The sequence below is a fragment of the Nematostella vectensis genome, chromosome 4 (genome assembly GCF_932526225.1).
Source record: "Nematostella vectensis chromosome 4, jaNemVect1.1, whole genome shotgun sequence".
Classification (NCBI taxonomy): domain Eukaryota; kingdom Metazoa; phylum Cnidaria; class Anthozoa; order Actiniaria; family Edwardsiidae; genus Nematostella; species Nematostella vectensis.
The window spans coordinates 7,913,793-7,937,513 of NC_064037.1; the positions used below are offsets into that span (position 1 = coordinate 7,913,793).

General features: G+C 42.7%; 2 protein-coding genes across 24 annotated transcripts in view; both read right to left on the reverse strand.

Annotated features, from left to right (window-relative positions):
- LOC5519642 (collagen alpha-4(VI) chain) overlaps window positions 1–23,721 on the reverse strand; it is a 50,312-nt gene that overhangs the window by 10,405 nt on the left and 16,186 nt on the right. For 12 of the 23 annotated variants that reach the window (XM_048726342.1, XM_048726337.1, XM_048726347.1 and 9 more), the window contains exons 2-23: window positions 23,292–23,499; window positions 22,352–22,900; window positions 21,304–21,543; window positions 21,142–21,181; window positions 20,379–20,617; window positions 19,795–19,809; window positions 19,348–19,386; window positions 18,973–19,008; window positions 18,795–18,845; window positions 18,632–18,682; window positions 18,469–18,519; window positions 17,389–17,418; window positions 11,289–11,318; window positions 10,161–10,190; window positions 9,323–9,880; window positions 8,657–8,689; window positions 7,906–8,463; window positions 7,241–7,273; window positions 6,490–7,047; window positions 5,833–5,865; window positions 5,083–5,640; window positions 3,945–3,965 (exon numbers count right to left, since the gene is read on the reverse strand). In XM_048726342.1, coding sequence (XP_048582299.1) covers window positions 3,945–3,965; window positions 5,083–5,640; window positions 5,833–5,865; window positions 6,490–7,047; window positions 7,241–7,273; window positions 7,906–8,463; window positions 8,657–8,689; window positions 9,323–9,880; window positions 10,161–10,190; window positions 11,289–11,318; window positions 17,389–17,418; window positions 18,469–18,519; window positions 18,632–18,682; window positions 18,795–18,845; window positions 18,973–19,008; window positions 19,348–19,386; window positions 19,795–19,809; window positions 20,379–20,617; window positions 21,142–21,181; window positions 21,304–21,543; window positions 22,352–22,900; window positions 23,292–23,499 — 3,961 coding nt within the window. Of the gene's footprint in view, window positions 1–638; window positions 3,066–3,944; window positions 3,966–5,082; window positions 5,641–5,832; window positions 5,866–6,489; window positions 7,048–7,240; window positions 7,274–7,905; window positions 8,464–8,656; window positions 8,690–9,322; window positions 9,881–10,160; window positions 10,191–11,288; window positions 11,319–17,388; window positions 17,419–18,468; window positions 18,520–18,631; window positions 18,683–18,794; window positions 18,846–18,972; window positions 19,009–19,347; window positions 19,387–19,794; window positions 19,810–20,378; window positions 20,618–21,141; window positions 21,182–21,303; window positions 21,544–22,351; window positions 22,901–23,291; window positions 23,500–23,721 lie in introns of those variants that run through there. The other 11 variants (XM_048726327.1, XM_048726325.1, XM_048726328.1 and 8 more) reach the window with 8 other exon arrangements.
- On the reverse strand, window positions 11,583–17,380 carry LOC125561827 (collagen alpha-1(XIV) chain-like). Its single transcript, XM_048726350.1, has 5 exons — window positions 16,420–17,380; window positions 15,560–15,598; window positions 15,126–15,209; window positions 14,271–14,309; window positions 11,583–14,137 (listed from the first exon to the last, which is right to left on the reverse strand). The coding sequence occupies exons 1-5, from the start codon at window positions 16,427–16,429 to the stop codon at window positions 13,491–13,493; spliced, it is 819 nt and encodes a 272-aa protein (XP_048582307.1). The 5' UTR covers window positions 16,430–17,380; the 3' UTR covers window positions 11,583–13,490.

The following is a 23,721-nucleotide window of genomic DNA, read 5'->3' on the forward strand; positions in this document are numbered from 1 at the left end:
GAGGTTGAAGAGTACGGGCTAGAGGGGGAGGTTGTTGTGTACGGATTTTCCACAGATGCAAAAAAGTGTCTGCCAGACCTCAGAAAATACAAGACACATGAGTAAGATGGTGCGTATGACAGAAATGGGCAAATAAGCGTACTCAAAAACAAATGCAGGTTTGGAAAAATGCAACATCCTTAGAAAAGTTGTTTTAAGTAAATAGCTGATAAAAAAGGGAATAAGCTATAAGAGTATAACTCTTTGTCCGCCTTGTAACCAAAGCTTGCACCTACCAGTAAAGCATACAAGGTAAAAATCAGGGCCGGGTTACTAGAAAGCGAGTGTACGCTAACCCAGGGATTAATGACCTTTCTATCCAATCAAATGTCACGATAGCTACAATTTTCCCTGTGTTAGCGCTAACCTGCTTTCTAGGAACCGGCCCCAGGACCGTAGCTAACGAGGTGGGGAGGATGACTAGTTGCCCACTTATTAAAGTCTGAATGACAGGTTGCATATGCGCACGGGTTGAATGTTCAGTTTTTAACATCGGTATAACTGTTTTCATAAACATTTGCGAGATTGGAAACTGCTTATGCAGACAACTCTTTATACTGAAGACTTCCGCTTAGTAGAGAATTGACTGAACTTCGACATTTGAGATTATTGATTTATTGGTTTTATTTGTACATGCATAAATTTGTTGAATGTATCAATGCTGTTTTCTGAGAATTGTTTAGTCGTCTACCTTTGAAATGTATCAATGCTGTTTTTTAATAATTGTCTCATTCGTCGACATTTTCCCACCCCATAATTTTCATAAGAGGAGAAGGGAAAAATATCTTTCTCGTGGTTTTAGAGTAGGATGATCGTCCTAAAATCACAAATTATATTTTAATTCCTGTCCTCATCCCATTTCTACTCTCTGGCTTTTTGGTGGCGGCCATGGTGTTGGGCGTGGTGCCTTCCTGGAATGGAACGCATCTCCCGCATGGGTGGAGGGGCAGGTGCAGGTGCAGGGGCAGGCTGTGGTACCGGGTTGGGAACTAGCGATGGCGATGGTGTCGAAACCTGCAGATTATCGCAGATATCTCTGGCATACACAATTTGCTGTGCATTTAGAGGCTTGTCATACACTTGCATACAGGAAATTTGACCACGGAAGTAGCTAGTGTCGCCTTTTCGAGCTCCCATACGGATTGGGTATTGCGTAGCCAGGGTTTTCGTTCCGATATTCGCCGATGCGACTACTTTTCCGTCGATATACAACGTACAGCTTCCAGAACCCGAATCATATGTGACGCCAATAAAGTTCCATTGCTTCTTGACCAGGAGATTACTGGTGGTTGAGTTGAGGCTTGTACCGTCTCGTGTCACCATTCGAGCGAACAGCTGCATTGGCTTGGTCACCAAGAGATGAACGCCGAAGCCATTAACCATGTAGTTGAAGATGGGACCAGGAGATTCAGGGTAGATCCAGGCAAATAAACTAATAGAGTTCTTGGTGTCTAGCTTTCCTCCGTCACTGTTAGGGAACTCGATATAGCTATTGGCCACGCCCAGGAACTGATACGAGCCGCCTTGTTTCCCATCACGGCCTGGGGCGAGCTTGACGTTGTTAGGGATCCCTGCTATGGCGCCACCATACGCGTCCTGTGTCTTGAACTGCTGGTTGAGCGGAAAGAGGGCGATAGGTGCAATGATGCCTCCCCCGCCAGCATTCATGCCTGCTCCACCGCCTCCACTGACGAATCCACCTCCTCCTCCCCCTTGACCAAAATTGCTGCCTGCTCCACCACCCAAAACATTGACGCCTGTGTTGATGCCAGCACCCCCACCAACATTGATACCAGCACCTCCGCCACCAATATTGGCACCAGCAGCACCACCTGTATTAACACCGGCACCTCCTCCGCCACCTGCACCGACGTTAAGGCCGGCCCCAACACCTCCGTTGATACCAGCACTACCACCGACATTAATTCCAGCACCACCAGTCACCATCCCGCCGCCTGCTGCCCCTCCACCACCAACGCCAGTCCCGCCCACGCCCAACACAGCCCCTTGGTAGATGTCGCACAAGTGCTGTGCGAGATTGATCTCGTTTTCGCTTAACGCATTGTTGTAGACCTGCACACAAGCGACTTTGCCTTTGTAAAAACGCTTATCGCCGATTCTCGCTCCAACTCTAACATTGAACTGCGTGGCAAGCTTAATAAATCCGAGGTTCGTGGTGTTTGCTATCTTGCCACCTATCCAGAGATTTGCAGTTCCAGAGGCAGCTTCATACGACACACCCACGAAGTTCCAAGAATTTCCTTTAAGTTCTGCTGTCAGTGGTTTAGTGAAGGACTTGTCTCGCTTGACCAGCCGAGCAAACAATTTCATAGGTTTCACTACCCATAGGTGAAGGCCCCAACCGTCTTTATTGTAATTGAAGATTGGACCAGGCTGCTCCGGATTGATCCATGCTAATAACGTGATCGCAGAACTGGTGTCGAGCTTGCCCTGTACTTTGTTCGGGAACTCGATGTAGCTATCTTCGGCTCCCAGGAAGGCATACGAGGCATCGACTGTCCCGTTGTATCCCTCCGCAAGGCTGACTCGGCTTTTCTTCCCTTCGAGTAATGGTGTCCCGCCTATCGCATCTCTGGCTTCGTACTTTTTGTTAAAAGGAAACAAAGCTATAGGATGCAATAAGCCAAGCTGTGCAGTCAAAGCTTGCAAACCGCCAGATGGAATCGAGGACGGTTGAATGGCTCCAGTAATACCTCCAGGTTGGGAAGCTGTTCCAGTTTGTAGTCCTCCAGGCTGCGGTGCTAATCCTGTCTGGGACCCTCCAGGCGGGGTTGTGGTACCGCCAGTCTGCGGTGCTACTCCTGTCTGGGACCCTCCAGGCGGGGTTGTGGTACCGCCAGTCTGCGGTGCTACCCCTGTCTGGGACCCTCCAGGCGGGGTTGTGGTACCGCCAGTCTGCGGTGCTACCCCTGTTTGTGACCCGACTGGTTGGGACCCCGTCGGCGCACTCGATGGAGCAGTCGTGGGGGAGCCACTTCCTGGTGCTATGCCAGTCGAAGACGACCCTGGACAAGTAATGCAACTATCAATCAAAAAATATCAAGATTCTTTAGAAGTTCAGTCGGTGCAAGAAAAACGTCGAGCCCAGGTAAACTAGAAGCCGAGAGCTGGTTGTTTCAAGTCATCATTGCTGTCTTTGATGGGGGTTGCCAAAAGCCTTCAAGCGTAAGTTTGTTTGAAGTGTCTCAAATCTTTCGTTGTTGTCATTTCCGTAGTGTCGTGTTCCCCTTGTAAGAAGAGAAGTTGGTAGTTGGTAGAGCGTAAGTTCCTTTCATCATGATTAAAGATATACTTGTCGCTTGTGTTTGTTTGTTTCGAGTGTCTTACCAACTCTCAATTACTTCTGTAAGTTTCAAAAGGATTCGTAGTTACTTCGTAATGTGTTAGTTCCTTGAAGTGTCGAAAGGATTAAAATTCCCTTTGTAATCTAGGTCCTCGAAGAGGTTAAACCGATTCGAATGTTTGTTCTTTGTAGTTTCTTGAAGAGTGTCAAAAGGATTCGTGGTTACTTCGTAATGTCTTAGTTCCTTGGAGTATCAAAAGGATTCGTGGTTCATTTATAGACTGTTCTTAGTAGTTTCCAAGTTCGTGAGTTAGTGTCGAAAATGTGTATTTGCTGTTCCTTGACTACCAAAAGAGTGCCAAAAGGCAGAACCGAATTTCTAATCTTAAGTAAATCAAAACACCAAATCCCGCCCAAACTCGGGTTATTTTGCTTTCGGTGTTCACAAACCCTATAAAGTTAGTGTCTTTGCGAGATCTCTTCTGTCGACCGAGCATTTTTAGATACACATTGGCAATGCTTTGGTTTTGCAAATGACTATAAGGAGGATACAAGTTTAAAAGCTTTGGCAGTGTGTAAGAGGGTACAAAAGTGATCTTACCTGGAGATTGCCCATTTCCACCTGCAAAAGCGAGAAAACAAGAAGTGGTTAGCACTAATACAACTCAATTTGTTAAAGAACTCGCGAAATAAGATGTGATAAGATGTATAAATTGATAGAATTTCAAATCAGCCTAGCAAGTTAAAAAATGTTATCATGTTCAAAATTTAAATTTATGTCTTATGTAATTTTATCTAAAATGAGATACCTATAAAACATATTAATAATATTTCATCAACGACCGCCTTTATTTGACAGAGTCTTTTGGATATCGGGCCTTTTTTAAATTCTAATTCTAATTGAAATTAGAGTTGCACCCAGAAACCTTCCCGTAATCATCTATTTGCCGATTTAAAAGGGCAGGACGCTTGCTCAAACTTAAGGAAACCTTTGTTCAGGTTCCCTTAAGTATGGAAACGGGTTTAATCCTTTGCAGCCCCAATAGTAAATCCTGTAGAGAAGCAAAACTTGCTTATGGTATGCAACAATGAAGGATAGTTGAAAATAATTTTGATAATTTTGATAAATACTTTTCATATTATCATCCAATATTGTTATTAACAGAGTTAGTGAGTGAGTGACCCTATACGAAGTCGTAGTCATAGTGCTTTAATGTTATTTACAGGTCAGTTACAATGAATGTATTATTACAGTAGAAGGAGATATAGGGTTAAGTGATATGATATGGCAGCCATATGAAGTAAGATGAGAGATGAGACCGAGCTTGGATCGTGAGAGTATGGCGGGATGGGAGATGGCCTGCAACAAAAACATCACAAATCAAATACGAAGTATTAAAACTGCATATCTAATTTTATCCAAAAGCCAGATACGGTCCTTACTCAAATACTTGCACTTTGGTCAGAAATTGGCTTGAAAAAAAAACTCAATCCTGTAACCAGACAACTAGTTGTACATTAGTAAATTATTTTTTATACAAAATCAACAGAATCACCTCAACATGTCATCAACAAACAAATCACACATCCGATGATTTTAGATTTATCCAGCTTATTCTACCTTAAATGTCTCAGCACTTGTTGGACAAACTAGAATAACCATTGTTATTGCTCTTCCTTCACCTCCCCAATGTCTCAATCACTTCAAGACATTTCATCCTAAGACAATTTTTTCATACCTTTGCAAGCCTTGTCTTTAATAGTCTGGATGACAGGGTCCAATTTGTCGAAGTCGGCCGTCACCACGTGGTCGGGTTTGGGGTCACTGCCCATCGAGTCTAACTGGCCCTGGTCATAGTTCTTCCCGATGCCAAGAGCAAATATTTCTACCCCCATATCACGCAGTGCTTTAGCAGGACCCGCGACGTCGTCACTAGATATTCCATCCGTCATGACAATCAGAATACGAGGAACCCCACTTCGTACAGGGGCACTGTATAAGTCGTCCTTGGCCAGAGTCAAGCCTTTGCCCGCATATGTGCCCTGGCCAGGGTAATTGGTAGCGTTGACAGCTGCAGTAATCGATGCTGCATCATAATGATCGTCAAACTTGAATTCAACATTCGAGTCACTCGAGAAGAGAACAAGACCAAAGTGTGAGTCATCTTTGGACACCATGAAAGATTTGACGAACTTGTTGATGAAGTTTTTGCATCTCTGGAAGTTTCCTTTAGCGTAAAACTCAACGCTACCAGATCCATCCAGAAGAAACCCCACATCTACCTTTGCCTTGCAGACTGTAACAGAGAAAGAACGGAATCGATTTTGATTTTTGGTTTTTAAGGCACCATCGTCTTCAGGCGATGCAGAGTGACTTTCAGTTTGCTCTCTAGGGCGTCATAAATTGTGCTTTGTTCCTTATTATAAAAGCAAATAAAGCCCTAACCGTTTCTAGGATATTTGTACTGATATATCACCCTTTCCCTTACCTTTAACAGTTGGAGTTTGGGTTGGCGGTGGAGCTGAAAGTAAATAAAGGGGAAACTTTTAAGAGAACTAGTTTGACACCTTTTATTAAGTTAAATCTGTTACGAAGCTATTGAAGTGGGCTGACAAGATGTATTGTAGTATATACTCACAACGAGTGCAAATCAAAGAAGGTACGTTAATTGATTTATATCAACTTGCATAAGTTGTCATTAGACTTCCACGTTTTGGATCCCTGCCAAGGAAAGGTTTGCATAGGAAAAAATAGACCTCCAAAACAATCCCGGTCGTTGTTCACATCTTGTTATTATTCAAATCAGACAATGTACCCTTTCAGTAGAGTGAATACGGTTATTTCAATTTTGCAAACTAATAACCGAATCATCTGAATTGTGCAACAACAAGATTTAAACAGAGATAGTTTTATTTAATAAGAAAATCTCAGACGACATTTCTCGGACAAGAGTATCCAAGTTACTTACTCGTGTGACGAACCTCGCCAAGGAGGTGATGAGGGTCACACTTACTTGAACCTAGGAGGCGTTATTTGAAACATTCAAAAGGTATTGAGGGACCGGTTGTTGGACTAAACTAGAGTGCTCGATGTAATCTAACGCGTTCTAATTATTAATAACACTGCCAAAAGAACTTGTCAATACCATTGCAAGCCTTGTCTTTGATGGTCTGGATGACAGGGTCCAATTTGTCGAAGTCGGCCGTCACCACGTGGTCGGGTTTGGGGTCACTGCCCATCGAGTCTAACTGGCCCTGGTCATAGTTCTTCCCGATGCCAAGAGCAAATATTTCTACCCCCATATCACGCAGTGCTTTAGCAGGACCCGCGACGTCGTCACTAGATATTCCATCCGTCATGACAATCAGAATACGAGGAACCCCACTTCGTACAGGTGCACTGTATAAGTCGTCCTTGGCAAGAGTCAAGCCTTTGCCCGCATATGTTCCCATACCGGGGTACTTGGTAGCATTGACAGCTGCAGTAATCGATGCTGCATCATAATGATCGTCAAACTTGAATTCAACATTCGAGTCACTCGAGAAGAGAACAAGACCAAAGTGTGAGTCATCTTTGGACACCATGAAAGATTTGACGAACTTGTTGATGAAGTTTTTGCATCTCTGGAAGTTTCCTTTAGCGTAAAACTCAACGCTACCAGATCCATCCAGAAGAAACCCCACATCTACCTTTGCCTTGCAGACTGTAACAGAGGAAGAACGGAATCGATTTTGTTTTTTTGGTTTTTAAGGCACCATCGTCTACAGGCGATGCAGAGTGACTTTCAGTTTGCTCTCTAGGGCGTCATAAATTGTGCTTTATTCCTTATTATAAAAGCAAATAAAGCCCTAACCGTTTCTAGGATATTTGTACTGATATATCACCCTTTCCCTTACCTTTAACAGTTGGAGTTTGGGTTGGCGGTGGAGCTGTAAGTAAATGAAGGAGAAACTTTTAAGAGAACTAGTTTGACAACTTTTATTAAGTTAAATCTGTTACGAAGCTATTGAAGTGGGCTGACAAGATGTATTGTAGTATATACTCACAACGAGTGCAATCAAAGAAGGTACGTTAATTGATTTATATCAACTTGCATAAGTTGTCATTAGACTTCCACGTTTTGGATCCCTGCCAAGGAAAGGTTTGCATAGGAAAAAATAGACCTCCAAAACAAATCTTGTTGTTGTCGGTCGTTGTTCACATCTTGTTACTATTCAAATCAGACAATGTCCCCATTCAGTAGAGTGAATACGGTTATTTCAATTTTGCAAACTAATAACCGAATCATCTGAATTGTGCAACAACAAGATTTAAACAGAGATAGTTTTATTTAATAAGAATATCTTAGACGACATTTCTCGGACAAGAGTATCCAAGTTACTTACTCGTGTGACGAACCTCGCCAAGGAGGTGATGATGGTCAAACTTACTTGAACCCAGGAGTGTTATTTGAGACATTCAAAAGGTATTGAGGGACCGGTTGTTGGACTAAACTAGAGTGCTCGATATAATCTAACGCTTTCTAATCATTAATAAGACTGCGAAAAGAATTTGTCAATACCATTGCAAGCCTTGTCTTTGATGGTCTGGATGACAGGGTCCAATTTGTCGAAGTCAGCCGTCACCACGTGGTCGGGTTTGGGGTCACTGCCCATCGAGTCTAACTGGCCCTGGTCATAGTTCTTCCCGATGCCAAGAGCAAATATTTCTACCCCCATATCACGCAGTGCTTTAGCAGGACCCGCGACGTCGTCACTAGATATTCCATCCGTCATGACAATCAGAATACGAGGAACCCCACTTCGTACAGGGGCACTGTATAAGTCGTCCTTGGCCAGAGTCAAGCCTTTGCCCGCATATGTTCCCATACCGGGGTACTTGGTAGCATTGACAGCTGCAGTAATCGATGCTGCATCATAATGATCGTCAAACTTGAATTCAACATTCGAGTCACTCGAGAAGAGAACAAGACCAAAGTGTGAGTCATCTTTGGACACCATGAAAGATTTGACGAACTTGTTGATGAAGTTTTTGCATCTCTGGAAGTTTCCTTTAGCGTAAAACTCAACGCTACCAGATCCATCCAGAAGAAACCCCACATCGACCTTGGCCTTGCAGACTGTAACAGAGGAAGAACGGAATCGATTTTGATTTTTTGGTTGTTAAGGCACCATCGCCTACAGGCGATGCAGTGTGACTTTTAGTTTGCTCTCTAGGGCGTCATAAATTGTACTTTGTTCCTTATTATAAAAGCAAATAAAGCCCTAACCGTTTCTAGGATATTTGTACTGATATATCACCCTTTCCCTTACCTTTAACAGTTGGAGTTTGGGTTGGCGGTGGAGCTGAAAGTAAATGAAGGAGAAACGTTTAAGAGAACTAGTTTGACACCTTTTATTAAGTTAAATCTGGTACGAAGCTATTGAAGTGGGCTGACAAGATGTATTGTAGTATATACTCACAACGAGTGCAAATCAAAGATGGTACGTTAATTGATTTATATCAACTTGCATAAGTTGTCATTAGACTTCCACGTTTTGGATCCCTGCCAAGGAAAGGTTTGCATAGGAAAAAATAGACCTCCAAAACAAATCTTGTTGTTGTCGGTCGTTGTTCACATCTTGTTACTATTCAAATCAGACAATGTCCCCATTCAGTAGAGTGAATACGGTTATTTCAATTTTGCAAACTAATAACCGAATCATCTGAATTGTGCAACAACAAGATTTAAACAGAGATAGTTTTATTTAATAAGAATATCTTAGACGACATTTCTCGGACAAGAGTATCCAAGTTACTTACTCGTGTGACGAACCTCGCCAAGGAGGTGATGAGGGTCAAACTTACTTGAACCCAGGAGCGTTATTTGAGACATTCAAAAGGTATTGAGGGACCGGTTGTTGGACTAAACTAGAGTGCTCGATATAATCTAACGCGTTCTAATCATTAATAAGACTGCGAAAAGAATTTGTCAATACCATTGCAAGCCTTGTCTTTGATGGTCTGGATGACAGGGTCCAATTTGTCGAAGTCGGCCGTCACCACGTGGTCGGGTTTGGGGTCACTGCCCATCGAGTCTAACTGGCCCTGGTCATAGTTCTTTCCGATGCCAAGAGCAAATATTTCTACCCCCATATCACGCAGTGCTTTAGCAGGACCCGCGACGTCGTCACTAGATATTCCATCCGTCATGACAATCAGAATACGAGGAACCCCACTTCGTACAGGGGCACTGTATAAGTCGTCCTTGGCCAGAGTCAAGCCTTTGCCCGCATATGTTCCCATACCGGGGTACTTGGTAGCATTGACAGCTGCAGTAATCGATGCTGCATCATAATGATCGTCAAACTTGAATTCAACATTCGAGTCACTCGAGAAGAGAACAAGACCAAAGTGTGAGTCATCTTTGGACACCATGAAAGATTTGACGAACTTGTTGATGAAGTTTTTGCATCTCTGGAAGTTTCCTTTAGCGTAAAACTCAACGCTACCAGATCCATCCAGAAGAAAACCCACATCGACCTTGGCCTTGCAGACTGCAAAACAAGTGATAAGAGATAATGATTTTCTTGCATCGAAATTCAACATTCCATTTAAATCTCTCATGTGCATCTGTTTAATAATTACCAAAGTTGTTCTCGCAAAACCATATTCTTCCAAATTTTTGTCTGCTTACTCCATTATATCTGGGGTACTTGTTTGAAGGTAAGTGTCAGTTAAGTAAGCTATGTTAGCTGTGTATGAAATGTAAGCACAGAGTACATTCGACAAATTCATGGGCTATACAGACCATCATACGTTGAAAGTCTCATTTACCTTTGGGGGTTGTTCCACCGGACGGAGCACCTGTGGAGGGAACAAATACGATCAATGTAGCCACACCTCTGCACGTCTAGGAGCATTGCGAATAATCGATATGATGCCATAAACATGAACATGCAAGTTATAGTAAAACGTGCATATCATGCAACAATAAAATAAACAAAGGGATTATAAGAAAGACAAACACAGCCAATCAAGAAAAGTAAACAGACCTTCCAAGAAGTGTGCCAAAGAAGTGTAAACAAAGCCATTCCAAGAATTGACAAAGCTATTTCAGGTTTTATGAGACGTGCCATTCCAAAAAGTCCATGCGAAAATAAGACAAAAAAACTCACCTTTAAATGGACGTGATAGAATAAAAAAATGAATACATCGAAATGAACACATCGAAAAACGGCTCGTCGCAATAGGTCTCTCGCCTTTCGGATCGTATGTAGTGTAGTTAATGATTGAAGACAATGATTTCGTTGCTCATGTTAGGTATGAGTGTGTCTTTAGATAAAATCTTGAGCTTGAAACTTCACAGTGTGAAATGGTAGAAGAAAGGAACAAAACCACGGGAGAGAAAATACCCTTTTCAGTGAGAGAAAACGAGCACAGAGAACTCCTCCTTTAAAGTATAAAGAACTAAGAAGTTGGTTTTTCACTATTATTATATGATAAGCAACAGTATTAGCTACAAAGTCACAATAGACTCATAGCCTTGATAATGATGATAACGATGATGTATGTGATAATTAAATTGATGATGATGCAAGCGCGTAGCCATGGTTTGCTAAAGGATGGGAGAGGTAGTCCTCAAGTCATAGACATTATGCGAAAATGAGTTCTACAATCCTTAATTTGATTGCTGGACCAAATGGGGATTCCCGCGCCTCCTGCGCACTTCCCTAGCTACGCGCCTGGATAACATGGGTGTTGGTAAGGCTGGCAATCTTGGATGAAGGACATGCGCCATGTCCCTGGTCACAAACACCATCAGGGCATGATGTCCTCTTGTTAGGCTCTCGCACCCTTTGTTTGCCTTATATACAAAATAACATTCACACCAAGTAAAAATTAAAGGTATGACATATTTGTATATGTTACAAATTGACTTGAAAATTGCCATGGATCACTCACCAGTGGGCTGCGGTGAAGATCCCGCCGGTCCTGCCAAACAAAGTTAAAGGGTTATCATGTTGCCATAGATAAAATAAATGCGTTAAAGATGATTTGGTAGAAGTTTGCACCCTGCAATCTCAAGCATTTGCTCGGGTGAATTTCGTTGGGCTATATCAAGGGGACGGTCCTCTTTAATATAGCCTACGTGTAGCCGCTGACTCGCGAAAATATCCTCTCGTAGCTACGAGAGAATATCTTCGCGAGTCAGCGGCTACACGTAGGCTACTTTAATATTGTCCCAAATTGATTTTATTTCCCGTGGCCTCCTATTGTTTTCCATACAAGTGCCAACAAAATAGTTGGGTCTTTTACGGCTCACCTGTCACTCCCTACAAGTGTGAGTAGGTGCTTAAGACCGAGGAAGGAATATATACTTCTAAACAGTGCCATAGCGAGAAATAAACCAAGGCAGTGCCACTAGAACCAATGCAAGATTACTATGACGGAGGCAATACCACTATGTTCATGGCAAGATTACTATGACGAAGGCCATTCCGCTATGTCCGAGGCAATATTACTATGACGAAGGCAATACCGCTATGTTCATGGCAAGATTACTATGACGAAGGCAATACCGCTATGTTCATGGCAAGATTACTATGACAAAGGCAATACCGCTATGTTCATGGCAAGATTACTATGACGAAGGCAATACCGCTATGTTCATGGCAAGATTACTATGACGAAGGCAATACCGCTATGTTCGAGGCAAGATTATTATGACGAAGGCAATACCGCTATGTCCGAGGCAAGATTATTATGACCAAGGCAATACCGCTATGTCAGAGGCAATATTACTATGACGAAGGCAATACCGCTATGTTCATGGCAAGATTACTATGACGAAGGCAATACCGCTATGTTCATGGCAAGATTACTATGACGAAGGCAATACCGCTATGTTCGAGGCAAGATTATTATGACAAAGGCAATACCGCTATGTCCGAGGCAAGATTATTATGACCAAGGCAATACCGCTATGTCCGAGGCAATATTACTATGACGAAGGCAATACCGCTATGTTCATGGCAAGATTACTATGACGAAGGCAATACCGCTATGTTCATGGCAAGATTACTATGACGAAGGCAATACCGCTATGTTCGAGGCAAGATTATTATGACGAAGGCAATACCGCTATGTCCGAGGCAAGATTATTATGACCAAGGCAATACCGCTATGTCAGAGGCAATATTACTATGACGAAGGCAATACCGCTATGTTCATGGCAAGATTACTATGACGAAGGCAATACCGCTATGTTCATGGCAAGATTACTATGACGAAGGCAATACCGCTATGTTCGAGGCAAGATTATTATGACAAAGGCAATACCGCTATGTCCGAGGCAAGATTATTATGACCAAGGCAATACCGCTATGTCCGAGGCAATATTACTATGACGAAGGCAATACCGCTATGTTCATGGCAAGATTACTATGACGAAGGCAATACCGCTATGTTCGAGGCAAGATTACTATGACGGAGGCAATACCGCTATGTTCATGGCAAGATTACTATGACGAAGGCAATACCGCTATGTTCATGGCAAGATTACTATGACGAAGGCAATACCGCTATGCTCGAGGCAAGATTACTATGACGAAGGCAATACCGCTATGTTCGAGGCAAGATTACTATGACGAAGGCAATACCGCTATGCTCGAGGCAAGATTACTATGACGAAGGCAATACCGCTATGCTCGAGGCAAGATTACTATGACGAAGGCAATACCGCTATGCTCGAGGCAAGATTACTATGACGGAGGCAATACCGCTATGCTCGAGGCAAGATTACTATGACGAAGGCAATACCGCTATGCTCGAGGCAAGATTACTATGACGAAGGCAATACCGCTATGTTCGAGGCAAGATTACTATGACGAAGGCAATACCGCTATGCTCGAGGCAAGATTACTATGACGAAGGCAATACCGCTATGTCCGAGGCAAGATTACTATGACGAAGGCAATACCGCTATGTTCGAGGCAAGATTACTATGACGAAGGCAATACCGCTATGCTCGAGGCAAGATTACTATGAAAAAAGGCAATACCACTATTTCCGAGGCAAGATTACTATGGCCTAGGAGTATCAGTAGGACCGAGATAAGAAGAGTGACAACGTAGGGCCCGTGATCAGACGCTCAGATTGGTGTTCCTAATGATCTGTCGTGGCAGCTGTACATCCCGGCTTTCTCAAGGTAGTGCGCGTTGGCTCATGCAAACTTCGTGGTGTGTAAGAACTACCTTTCGCCTTGCAAGCCATATCTTTAATTTCCTGAATAACTGAATCAAGACTGTCAAAATCGCTTTTTAAGACGTGTTGCTTGTCTGTGGCAATCAAGTTTAATTCATCCTCTTTGAATTCTTTACCAATACCAACGGCGAACACTGTTACCCCCGAGTTCTTAAGCTTGTTGGCCGGATCCACCACTGAATCCTTGGATGCACCGTCTGTGAGGACTATGAGAACATCTGGAACCTCCTTCCTGTTATCAATCTGGTACAGCCCATCCATGGCCAGTGTTAAGGCTTGGCCTGTCTTGGTTCCACCCCCAGTGAACGTGATCTTTGAGATTTTGTCCAAGACACCTTGTTTATCCGTGACTTGTCCAAAAGGCTTTAGTATCTCAGCTTTGTGGTCATAACGAATAATTCCAACATGCGTTCCTTGCTTTGAGACCTCGAATTCTTTCACGATTCCACCGACAAAGTCTAGAACCTTTTTAAAGTTTCCTTTTCCGTAGAATTCGATGCTTCCAGACGAGTCAATGATAAATCCCAGGTCTACAACAGCCTTGCAAACTGAAACAAAACAAAAATAACAAGGAATTAAAATAATGAAGGGTATGCCAGATCAGATATGTTAACTGCATTTTAAAAGAGTCCGCTCGGATTTTTCTAATACCGCCTATCATTTTTATTTTAAAACATTTACCTTCTGGTGTTGGAGAAGTAGGTGCTGGTGATGACGAAACTGAAGGTGAAAATGGAATGGAAAAAAAGTTAAGGTTAAGGGTGTTGTGAGACGTCTTTTGCACGTTGTTTAAGAGAGTTCACCGGAGCGATTTGAGTTATGTTGTTTTGGTTATAGTACATCTATATCTATAAGCGTCGTCGGTATTGTTGATCAACACACATGACTTAGCATGGCGTCAGTATTGCATCGTGATGTTTTTGGTGCTACCCACGTGAGGTTAATGGCAGTTCTAGAGAGGCTAGAGACAGCAAATATAACCCTTAACACAGGCAAGGGTGTCGAGTTCGTAAACCACGTAAGGCAGAAGCCACCAGAAGGCTGAAAGAGCCAACTAAGCCCTTGACAAGCCCTTGCGTGAGCCCCACTGACATCGCCTAATGTTACACCAGATAGGCATGTAAAGGCAGCAGCCAAAGAAGTTTCAGTTTATCGGTGGTTACCAGAAGTGGGCGTATTGTTAAATCGCCAAAACTGTATATGTTTGAACAATGAAAGGCTTTATCAGAGATGTTTCCTAGGATAAGATGAACATCTTAGAAGGGAAATGTTGTGCACACTGGGTTTAAGAAAGTTTACCAAAGCGATCCGAGTTGTCATGTTGTTCTGGTTTGTACTTGTAAATCTAAAAAAAGGGGGAAGGGAGAAAGGGGAGGTAAAGGAATGGGAGAGAAAAAGAACGAGAAGGGAAAGTTGATAAAAAGGCTGAGGAGAGGGTTTAAGAAAAAGGTTTAGGTCGTACAGAAGACACACTTGGAGTAGAGGGCCAAGAAAGGCAGCGAAGGGGCAAAAACAAAAAGGAGGATAGTTTAATACCTGTTGGACTTGCTGTTGGACTTGCTGTTGGACTTGCTGTTGGACTTGCTGTTGGACTTGCAGTGGGGCTTGAAGTGGAGGTGGCTGTTATTAGAAAAAAAGTTTTTAATGCTTTACACTAAAATTGGCTGAGATAATTAGGGATGAGGCATAAATGAGGAGAGGGTTGAAATAGACATGTGTACCCATTAGTTCTAGACGGGGGGATTTCAGGAGGAGTTCTTCCGTGAATTGCCTTATATTTCATCATATTTTAAAGCAAATTTTCTGAAAATGGGGGCGTGACCTGCTCCGTCCTATCCTAGATCCGCCCATAATGGATGAGGGTGGTGTGACGTGAAGTTGACGTGGCAGGGTGTCCACATATAGTTATGGAGAAGGGGAAAGTTAAGACGGTGGTCACTGAGAAGTAACATTTCAAGTAGGTTTTATACCTGCTGATGGGCTTCTAGTTGGGCTTGAAGTGGCAGTTCCTGTTGAAATAAGATAAAAAGGCTTCAGATGGAATAGTTAGGAGGTCAGAAAATAAGAACGAATGATCTTCAACATTTTCTACTATAAAAGCCATGACAAAACAATCAGTTTTCTTTTGTTAGGTTTGCAAAAGTGCGCATGTCAGATGTGTGGCAGTGCTATTTCAAAAAGGGTTGTCCGTGGGAAACGGCAAATGGCGATTGGCAAATGGCAGTTGGACCTAGAGGAACCCTGGTTCTCCTTGAATTTCTACCAAATGCTGAGGAATATGGATAAATCGTACAATTGACTTTGCTGGACTTTATTTAGCATCTTTATGTTTACTAATTTTTAGTACCCATAAGCACTTTCGGGCTGGGAACTGCCATTTACCATTTGCCATTCGCCATTTGCACTGACAACTTTTTTTTAAAGGTGTATACGAAAATGAGTTGCTTTTGGGGAAAACACAAGGCGGCAGTGTATCAATGATTACACGTCACCTAAAAATAACTTTTTACAATACAGCCTGTTACTTAATCAACGGCGAAACCCCCAAGTTAGGGCAAGAAAAAAGGTAAATCGTCCCCTGTTTTGGATAAAGGGTTTATTTCCAGAGGATCATGCCTATGAAAAAAGGTAAATCGTCCCCTGTTTTGGATAAGGGGGTTATTTCCAGAAGATTATGCCTATGAAAAAACGTATTGGAAACTCAGCCTCCCCCTCCGCTTAGCCTTTCAATATTGGGACTGACTGCTGCTGGGGTTTAAAAAAAGGGAGTGAAACCATCCCTTTGAAAGCGCGTGTTTGTGTTTAAAGAAGACATAGTTGGTATATGTACCTGACCACATATTGCAGCAATTCAAGGCACTTCAAGCCAGATGCGCACATTCCAACAGCATGCCCACTCGTTCCACAGCACATGCCTGATACCATGCTTGGTGCAAATACGCAGTGTACCTTTCCGTGCAAGCATGCTGGTACACGCTTCTAAAGCTCAACACGTTCAAATACGGATCTTGATGGGTACATAGTTGTCAAGCTAAACATGCTCAAATACGGTCCTTGTTTTTTACACACTTGTCAGTTTCAACATGTTCATACACGGTTCTTGCTGGGTATACACTCGTCAGTTTCAACTTGTTATATCTGGTTCTTGCTGTGTATACACTTCTCAGTTTCAACTTGTTTTATCTGGTTCTACTTGCTGGGTATACACTTGTCGAGGTCAACATTTTCATATATGGTTATTGCATGGTACAAACTTGTCAAGGTCAACATTTTCATATACGGTCCTTGCATGGTACAGACAGACAAGCCAAGCATGTTGCTGGTAATATCAGGCCATTTACCTTTAGGCCTTCTAGCTATGGCATAGTAGTACTCTCTTCTCTTATATGCTATAGCTTTCTCTGATCCATAGCAATCATTATAAGGCCCCACATTATACAGAGCATGTTTATTTTAATGGCAGGCAGCCACCTACTATATACACAGTTGTTCGCTTGTCATACAAGACATCAAGTTGGGCTTATCTCATACGCAAAATGGACTGGTTTGCAACTACAGTTTGTTTTAGATTTTGTACCAAACCCCCTAAACTTCGAAGTCATTTGCGCGTGCATCGCGGCTCGCCGATTCATAATATCTCGTATTTATGTATGAATTTGTAAACTAGAAGCATTGCTGATAATATTTGCAACAGATCAAATCGATCGCACGTTTTGAAGGGGCTACTAAACTGGTTTCGATTTGAACGGATTTTTGAAAAAATAAATACCAGCGAGAGGCCTTGAAAGGCAATACTCACCAGATGTTGTCGGCCCTGGTGTTGTTGATGCTGTGGTAAGTTAAAAAGAAAATCCTGTTAGTATACACCAATGACGTGGCAGTATATAACATGGGCGTGTCAGTATATACCATGGTGGTGTAGTATATACCACGGGTGTGTCAGTATATACCATTGGCGTGTCAGCATATACCACGAGCGTGTCAGTATATACCATGGACGTGTCAGTATATACCATGGGCGTGTTAGTATATACCATGGGCGTGCCAGTATATACCACGGGTGTGTCAGTATATACCATTCTAAAAATAGTTAACGGATCATGGATCATCTCTATGAGCCTCCTTTACATTCTACTCTACGTAAAATTCCTAGATAAGCTAAGAGTGGTCACCCGCCCAAGCGGTCCTAGCCGCACAATGTAAAACCAGTATTTTTCAGGCCAAGTAACCTTATGGAATCACATCAATTTTTCCTGCTTCCTTGGCCTTTCAAGATTCATCACCACATTTGACCCTGAACGTCTTTGCACGTGAACAACCCTGGTACCTACTTGCACATGTTACGATCCTCCAACCCTAACTAACAATATTAAAAAACGTGGCCAAGCCGGTCAAAGTAATATTTTATAGATGTTTGGGCATCCCTTCTAATATTTTTAGGAAGAGTCTAAGGATTTCTGCGCAAAATTTGATGGTTTTATCACCCTTGTCACGAGCCCAAATTTTGCACTTAGCGACCTGACTAATGTTTCTTCTTGGTGGTGATGGTAGCATGCATTGCATAAACAAATAAAGATCAATAATCAATACCCACTAGACTATGTTTTATACTGTTTCCACTAGCTAATGATAGAAGCAGTTAACTGTTTATTCAGTTTTTTAGTCTAAATGAAGCCTATTACTTTAATTTTCTTCTTCGCTCAGAAACGTTTTGGGGTGCTGGAGCCATTTCTTTTGCAAGCTCGTTTCTTGAATCCACTTTTCAGAAAGATTTTTGATCAGAAAGGACATTTAAGAGTGTTTTGAACGGAGTTAATTAGAAGTATATAGAGGATCAGAATATTAACATTTAGACTTTCCTTTCTGATCTTCCACATACCTTGTCCCTGGCCGGGAGCTATTCCCGCATTGCTTGCTGGCGTTGTGCTAGCTACAGATTAACAGGTTACTGGTTATTATCAGGCATTCATGCAAGAAATCAATGAGTTAGCGATATCTCTGGGTCACCTCTTTGTTGTTTTCATTTCTGGTGTTTCACATACCTTGTCCCTGGCCGGGAGCTATTCCCGCATTGCTTGCTGGCGTTGTGTTAGCTACAGATTAACAGGTTACTGGTTATCATCAGGCATTCATGCAAGAAATCAATGAGTTAGCGATATCTCTGTGTCACCTCTTTGGTGTTTTCATTTCTGATCTTCCACATACCTTGTCCCTGGCCGGGAGCTATTCCCACATTGCTTGCTGGCGTTGTGTTAGCTACAGATTAACAGGTTACTGGTTATCACCAGGCATTCATGCAAGAAATCAATAAATGACAGAGACCTCTAGGATAAGAAAGATGAATTATTATTATATATTTCTTTCCCGATGTTACTAATCATACCTTGCCCCTGCCCGGGTGCGATTCCTCCAAAGCCGGCTGTAGAGTAATAAGGCATGCACATGCAGGGTAAATCATGCAAGGTTGTTCATGAGAGTATTATTTACACTACCAGACCCTACAGTATCAATAAATTGCATTACTATAAGGTTTATTCGTGTCTTGCCAAAAGGTGTACAGCAATCTAAAAAAACCCTAACAGTATAGAGATATATGTACATACTTACATACTGACACTTAGATAATTAACTACGATAATTAACCTATTTTTTCTATTTTATTAAGGATTCGACTTTTATGCATTTTGCTATCCGATGATGGTAACATCGAGTTCTGGTCGTATCAAATTCGCACCTGTTGGCTTCTGGTAGCTCTTACCGGGTTGGGTTGATGGTGCTGTTGGCTTTCCTTGCGGGGCTAAAAATACATTGAGCATCTTTATCATCATCATCTTTATCATCATCATTTTTATCACCATCATCATCTTTATCATCATCGTCTTTATCATCATCATCGTCTTTATCATCATCATCATCACCATCACCATCATCATCATTATCAGTAGCACCAGTATTACTACCACAACTAATGTCATTATTACTACCACAACTAATGTATTCAATGAGGTTACCATAATCATTATCATTACAACCATCATTACCATCATAATCATAATAACAATCGTCATCACCACTACCATCATTACCATAATATCATCATTATCATAATCAACACAACATCACCAGCATCATTGCTATCATCATCATCATCATCACTATCATCATCTTCACCACAGGCATCACAGTCACCAGAGTATAGTCTCACCTGCTGTTCCTTGAGCTGAAGGGGAAAAGCAAATTCGTGGTTAATTGATCGCACTACCATATACTGTCATGTCATTTTTGTATCTCTGTCACCGTCACGCCATACCACGATCAAGGCACATCTATCAAGCCACAATAAAGGCACCACCATGTCACGCAATGATCAAGGCACAGTCATGTAATGCCACAATAAAGGCACCACCATGTCACGCAATGATCAAGGCACAGTCATGTAATGCCACAATCAAGGCACCACCATGTCACGCAATGATCAAGGCACAGTCATGTAATGCCACAATCAAGGCACCGCCATGTCACGCAATGATCAAGGCACAGTCATGTAATGCCACAATCAAGGCACCGCCATGTCACACCATAAACAGGCCATCGTCATGTCAAGTCATGACCAATGGCACGCAACTGTCACATCTCAACTTTATACTATGATAACGTTCACGTCACGTCAGTGTCAGGTCACGATAACGTCACTGCATGCAAGAAGGGTCAATTTCACGGTCATTCCGCCAATTTAACACAAATGGGCGTAAGTGTACTATACTAACATATATTGTAACCTCTACTCACGTATGCATAGTGTAATAGTACACGTCCTCGTCTCGTAACTTGGTCCTTGCGCGGTGCATGACGGTTGCTGGGTGGGAGGGGTCGAGCCCAGGCTATTGCACGTCCTGTTGCGGAACTGGACCGGGAGGTTTGCCGTGGGGACTGGTGATGATGAGCAGCTTTGTGGACAAGCTGACCACTGGGACCACTGGTTGTACGATGCGTCCATTTCAACCAACGTCTTGTTGTTCTCCATGAAACTAATAAATACATTTTGTATGAAAAAATTACCTTGTGTAACACGGGGGAATGGTAAGGCCTGCATGGTATTTTTTCAGAGTTTTATAGCCTGGCTCTCGACATTGGGGGGGGGTTTGAATCACTTGTCTTCGTGGATAAGGACGCTGAGCAGGATGTCACGTCTTCTTAACACGCTGCATTGAGCTGTATAGGGGGAGGACGTTATCGAAGAACCGCTTTGGACCTTGGCCAGTGGTACTACTTCAGTGACAGTGCTTAGACACTTAATCAAACTCATGCTTATAAACAGCGTAGATGGGGCTTGTATTTCTACAGATATATTGTCAGTTACATGTTGAAGCGCAGGCGAGCATATAGATCCTTGCGATATCTATATCGAATCGATATAGATTCTTGCGATATCTATATCGAATCGATATAGATTCTTGCGCTTTCGATATGCAACACATTGTTATGGGCTTCGGGTTGATGATTGATAAATTATTTGAAATGATAAGTGCTAAAATGGATTGGAGTTACTTGCCTGTAAACCTCGTTACTCCAGACACCGCCCTCTCCGTTACCTGAGAGGAACAAAAAAAAACTAGTAAAACGATAAGGCTTATTTTGATAAAAAAAAATGATAGAAAGAATGATTCGGTGTTATCTCGGCCAGAAGTCGTGGTGACTTCACCGGTGTACCCACCCTTGCAGGTGCTTGACGGGCCGTACTTCTTGTAATTCTCTTTGCTATTCCCACCAAAGCATTGGCCTCCGTTTTGGAGCGCGAACAATATAAATTTTTTATCCTTGGCAGCCTCTGCACACTTCATCAAGGCGTTGGGTCTGGCCTTGTAGTTCGACTCCTTCAAAAGCTTGTGCTTGCCTTCGAGTAAGGTTAGAGCTCTTTGCGTTTGGTCTTGCCAGCAGCCGATGCTCTTGAAGGCTGGGATGAAAGGAGTAATGGCAATTAGTGTTAAGCCCATCGCGGTGCTAAGGGAATGTTCATTATAATCCCTGAGGGGAGAGGGGAGACTACCTCACCTAAAGGTATTAAACGTACATTCCCAAGCCATTAGAATACACACGATTACAGGGGGTCATTGTTTTAGAGAGAACTGTAGTTCCTTGTTTAGAAACTATGTTCAATCAATCCTTTGTTTATCTTTCTAGTTGAAAATAAACAGTCTTTTTTGCAGGAAAACAAAATAACTATCCGCAAAGACATGACGGAAAACCATGGAAAATGCGCAATTCTAGATAGAGAATGGCCATCGGTTCCTTGTATTACGGACTGATTTCCAAAACACAAATAAGGTGAGACCGAAATGCACATACCGAGATTTTAGCTTTTTATATATTTTTCCCCCGATCATCCTTGCGCTATCTAAGGGCTCAGGGCGAAAAGGTCAAATTTCAATGACACTTAACAAAAAGTCACATCAATTTAAAAAAGTCGCATTTGGTAATTTATTTGCTGTTAACTACTAAGTACTTTAAATTTTCTGCCTTATTAGATGTGAAATGGGCTTATTTGAAGCGTCATGTCATGCTTTCCGTCATGTCATCCGCAAATGAAGTATGATAAGTTATTAAGGATATTTGATTGAAGCTCTCTCAGTTACTCGTTTTAGTCAGCCGATGGAAATGGATTCTTTGCAGTGACCTGGTATTGTGGAGCAGTTCGAAATGGCAGACTTCTTCATGAAATTTGTTTGTCATGGCTCTCAAACGTTCTAGCTATAAGAACTTACATTTCCCTTTGATCTCGAATGTCTCGTTTCGATTCGGCTGGGCGTTTTCATCGCCTGCATTATCCACAGCGCCTGTGGACGCTAGTGTCAGCGGAGAGCTCATGTCCGGCGAGCAGGGCGGAACCTCGCACGAGGCTCCCCCAAAAGATGACGTGTCGTAAGTCGTAGCGCTGGACACATACGCGGCTGGGTAGGCGGCGGGTGCTGCCGAATATGTTGCCGGGTAAGGCGCAGGGTAGGGGGAAGGGTACGGATAGGAAGTCGGGTAACTCGCCGGGTAACTCGCTGGATAACTCGCCGGGTAACTCGCTGGATAACTCGCGGGGTAACTCGCTGGGTAACTCGAAGGGTAACTCGCCAGGTAGGCAGAGTATTGGTACGGTGGCGGAGCAGCATATGAGGAGTACATGGACCTCGCCTGTGTCTGCTTGGTGACGGGTGGTAAGGGAATGTGGTAGTTGTATGGCTTGGCTGCTGTTTTTCCGCCACTGGTCACGTACATCTGTCCGGTTACATAATCAAAGCGTTTGGCTCCTTTCGAGTTGATCGCTGTAACGGAAGCAATTTGTTATTCAGACTGGTGAAAAGGATGCAGAGGAATATATCTTCTGTACACTGTAAGCGAGGACGGTTTTCTGCGCATTCTCAAGCATCATCTCCTTTTTGCGTGCTTTTATTTTAGTTTTATATATTATCTGATTTACTTTTTAAATAGTTGTTTTAAAACGGAGTACTTGCACATCCTATTATTACACTTAGACGAAATAGGAAGATTTTTAAATCATTGAAATGTTTGTTGTGTCTAGTTGTGGACCAGACAAAACCTTTTTTTCAGATCAACGACAATAAGTTATTATTATCATTATTATTATCATATCATATTTCTTATGTTATCGTCACTATAATCATCATCTTTTATTCCATGGGTGTGTGTTTTTACCTGGTACTAAATTCTTAGCTGTCGGTGTTTTAATTGCCGTCTTTTTGGCTGGAAAAGGTCTCTTGGAGGCCGCCCTCATGGCGAATGCCTTCTTGATAATCGCCTTATTCACATTTGGCGCGGTAACAACCGCTGACACGAGGTAGAGGGTGACCAGCATGCATAGCGCGAACTTGACCACGTGTCTCCTTCCCATGTTTGTGGATTCCTGGAATTGTGAAAGAGCTCATCATAAATCCATGAATCGTTAAAAGGCTTCTAACGATGACTTGGTATAGAGCTAAGCCTTTTCAAATCCACGGGAACCCAGGGCGTGGAGGTCAACGATGCGGGGGGGCTCGCTCTTTCTCTTCTCTCCCGCCCCATCCCAGACCCCCTCTCCGCCGGCCTCGACGCCCTATGGTTTCCCGAGGATTTGAAAAGGTTTTAG

Bases quoted from the DNA above. Each gene is read 5' to 3' on its own strand.
- LOC125561827 (XM_048726350.1), bottom strand. The intron at 15,210-15,559 runs GTATAAAACCTA...TTCTAATAACAG, and splicing joins AACTAGAAGCCCATCAGCAG to CCACCTCCACTTCAAGCCCC. The intron at 14,138-14,270 runs GTAAATGTTTTA...GTTTTGTTTCAG, and splicing joins TACTTCTCCAACACCAGAAG to TTTGCAAGGCTGTTGTAGAC.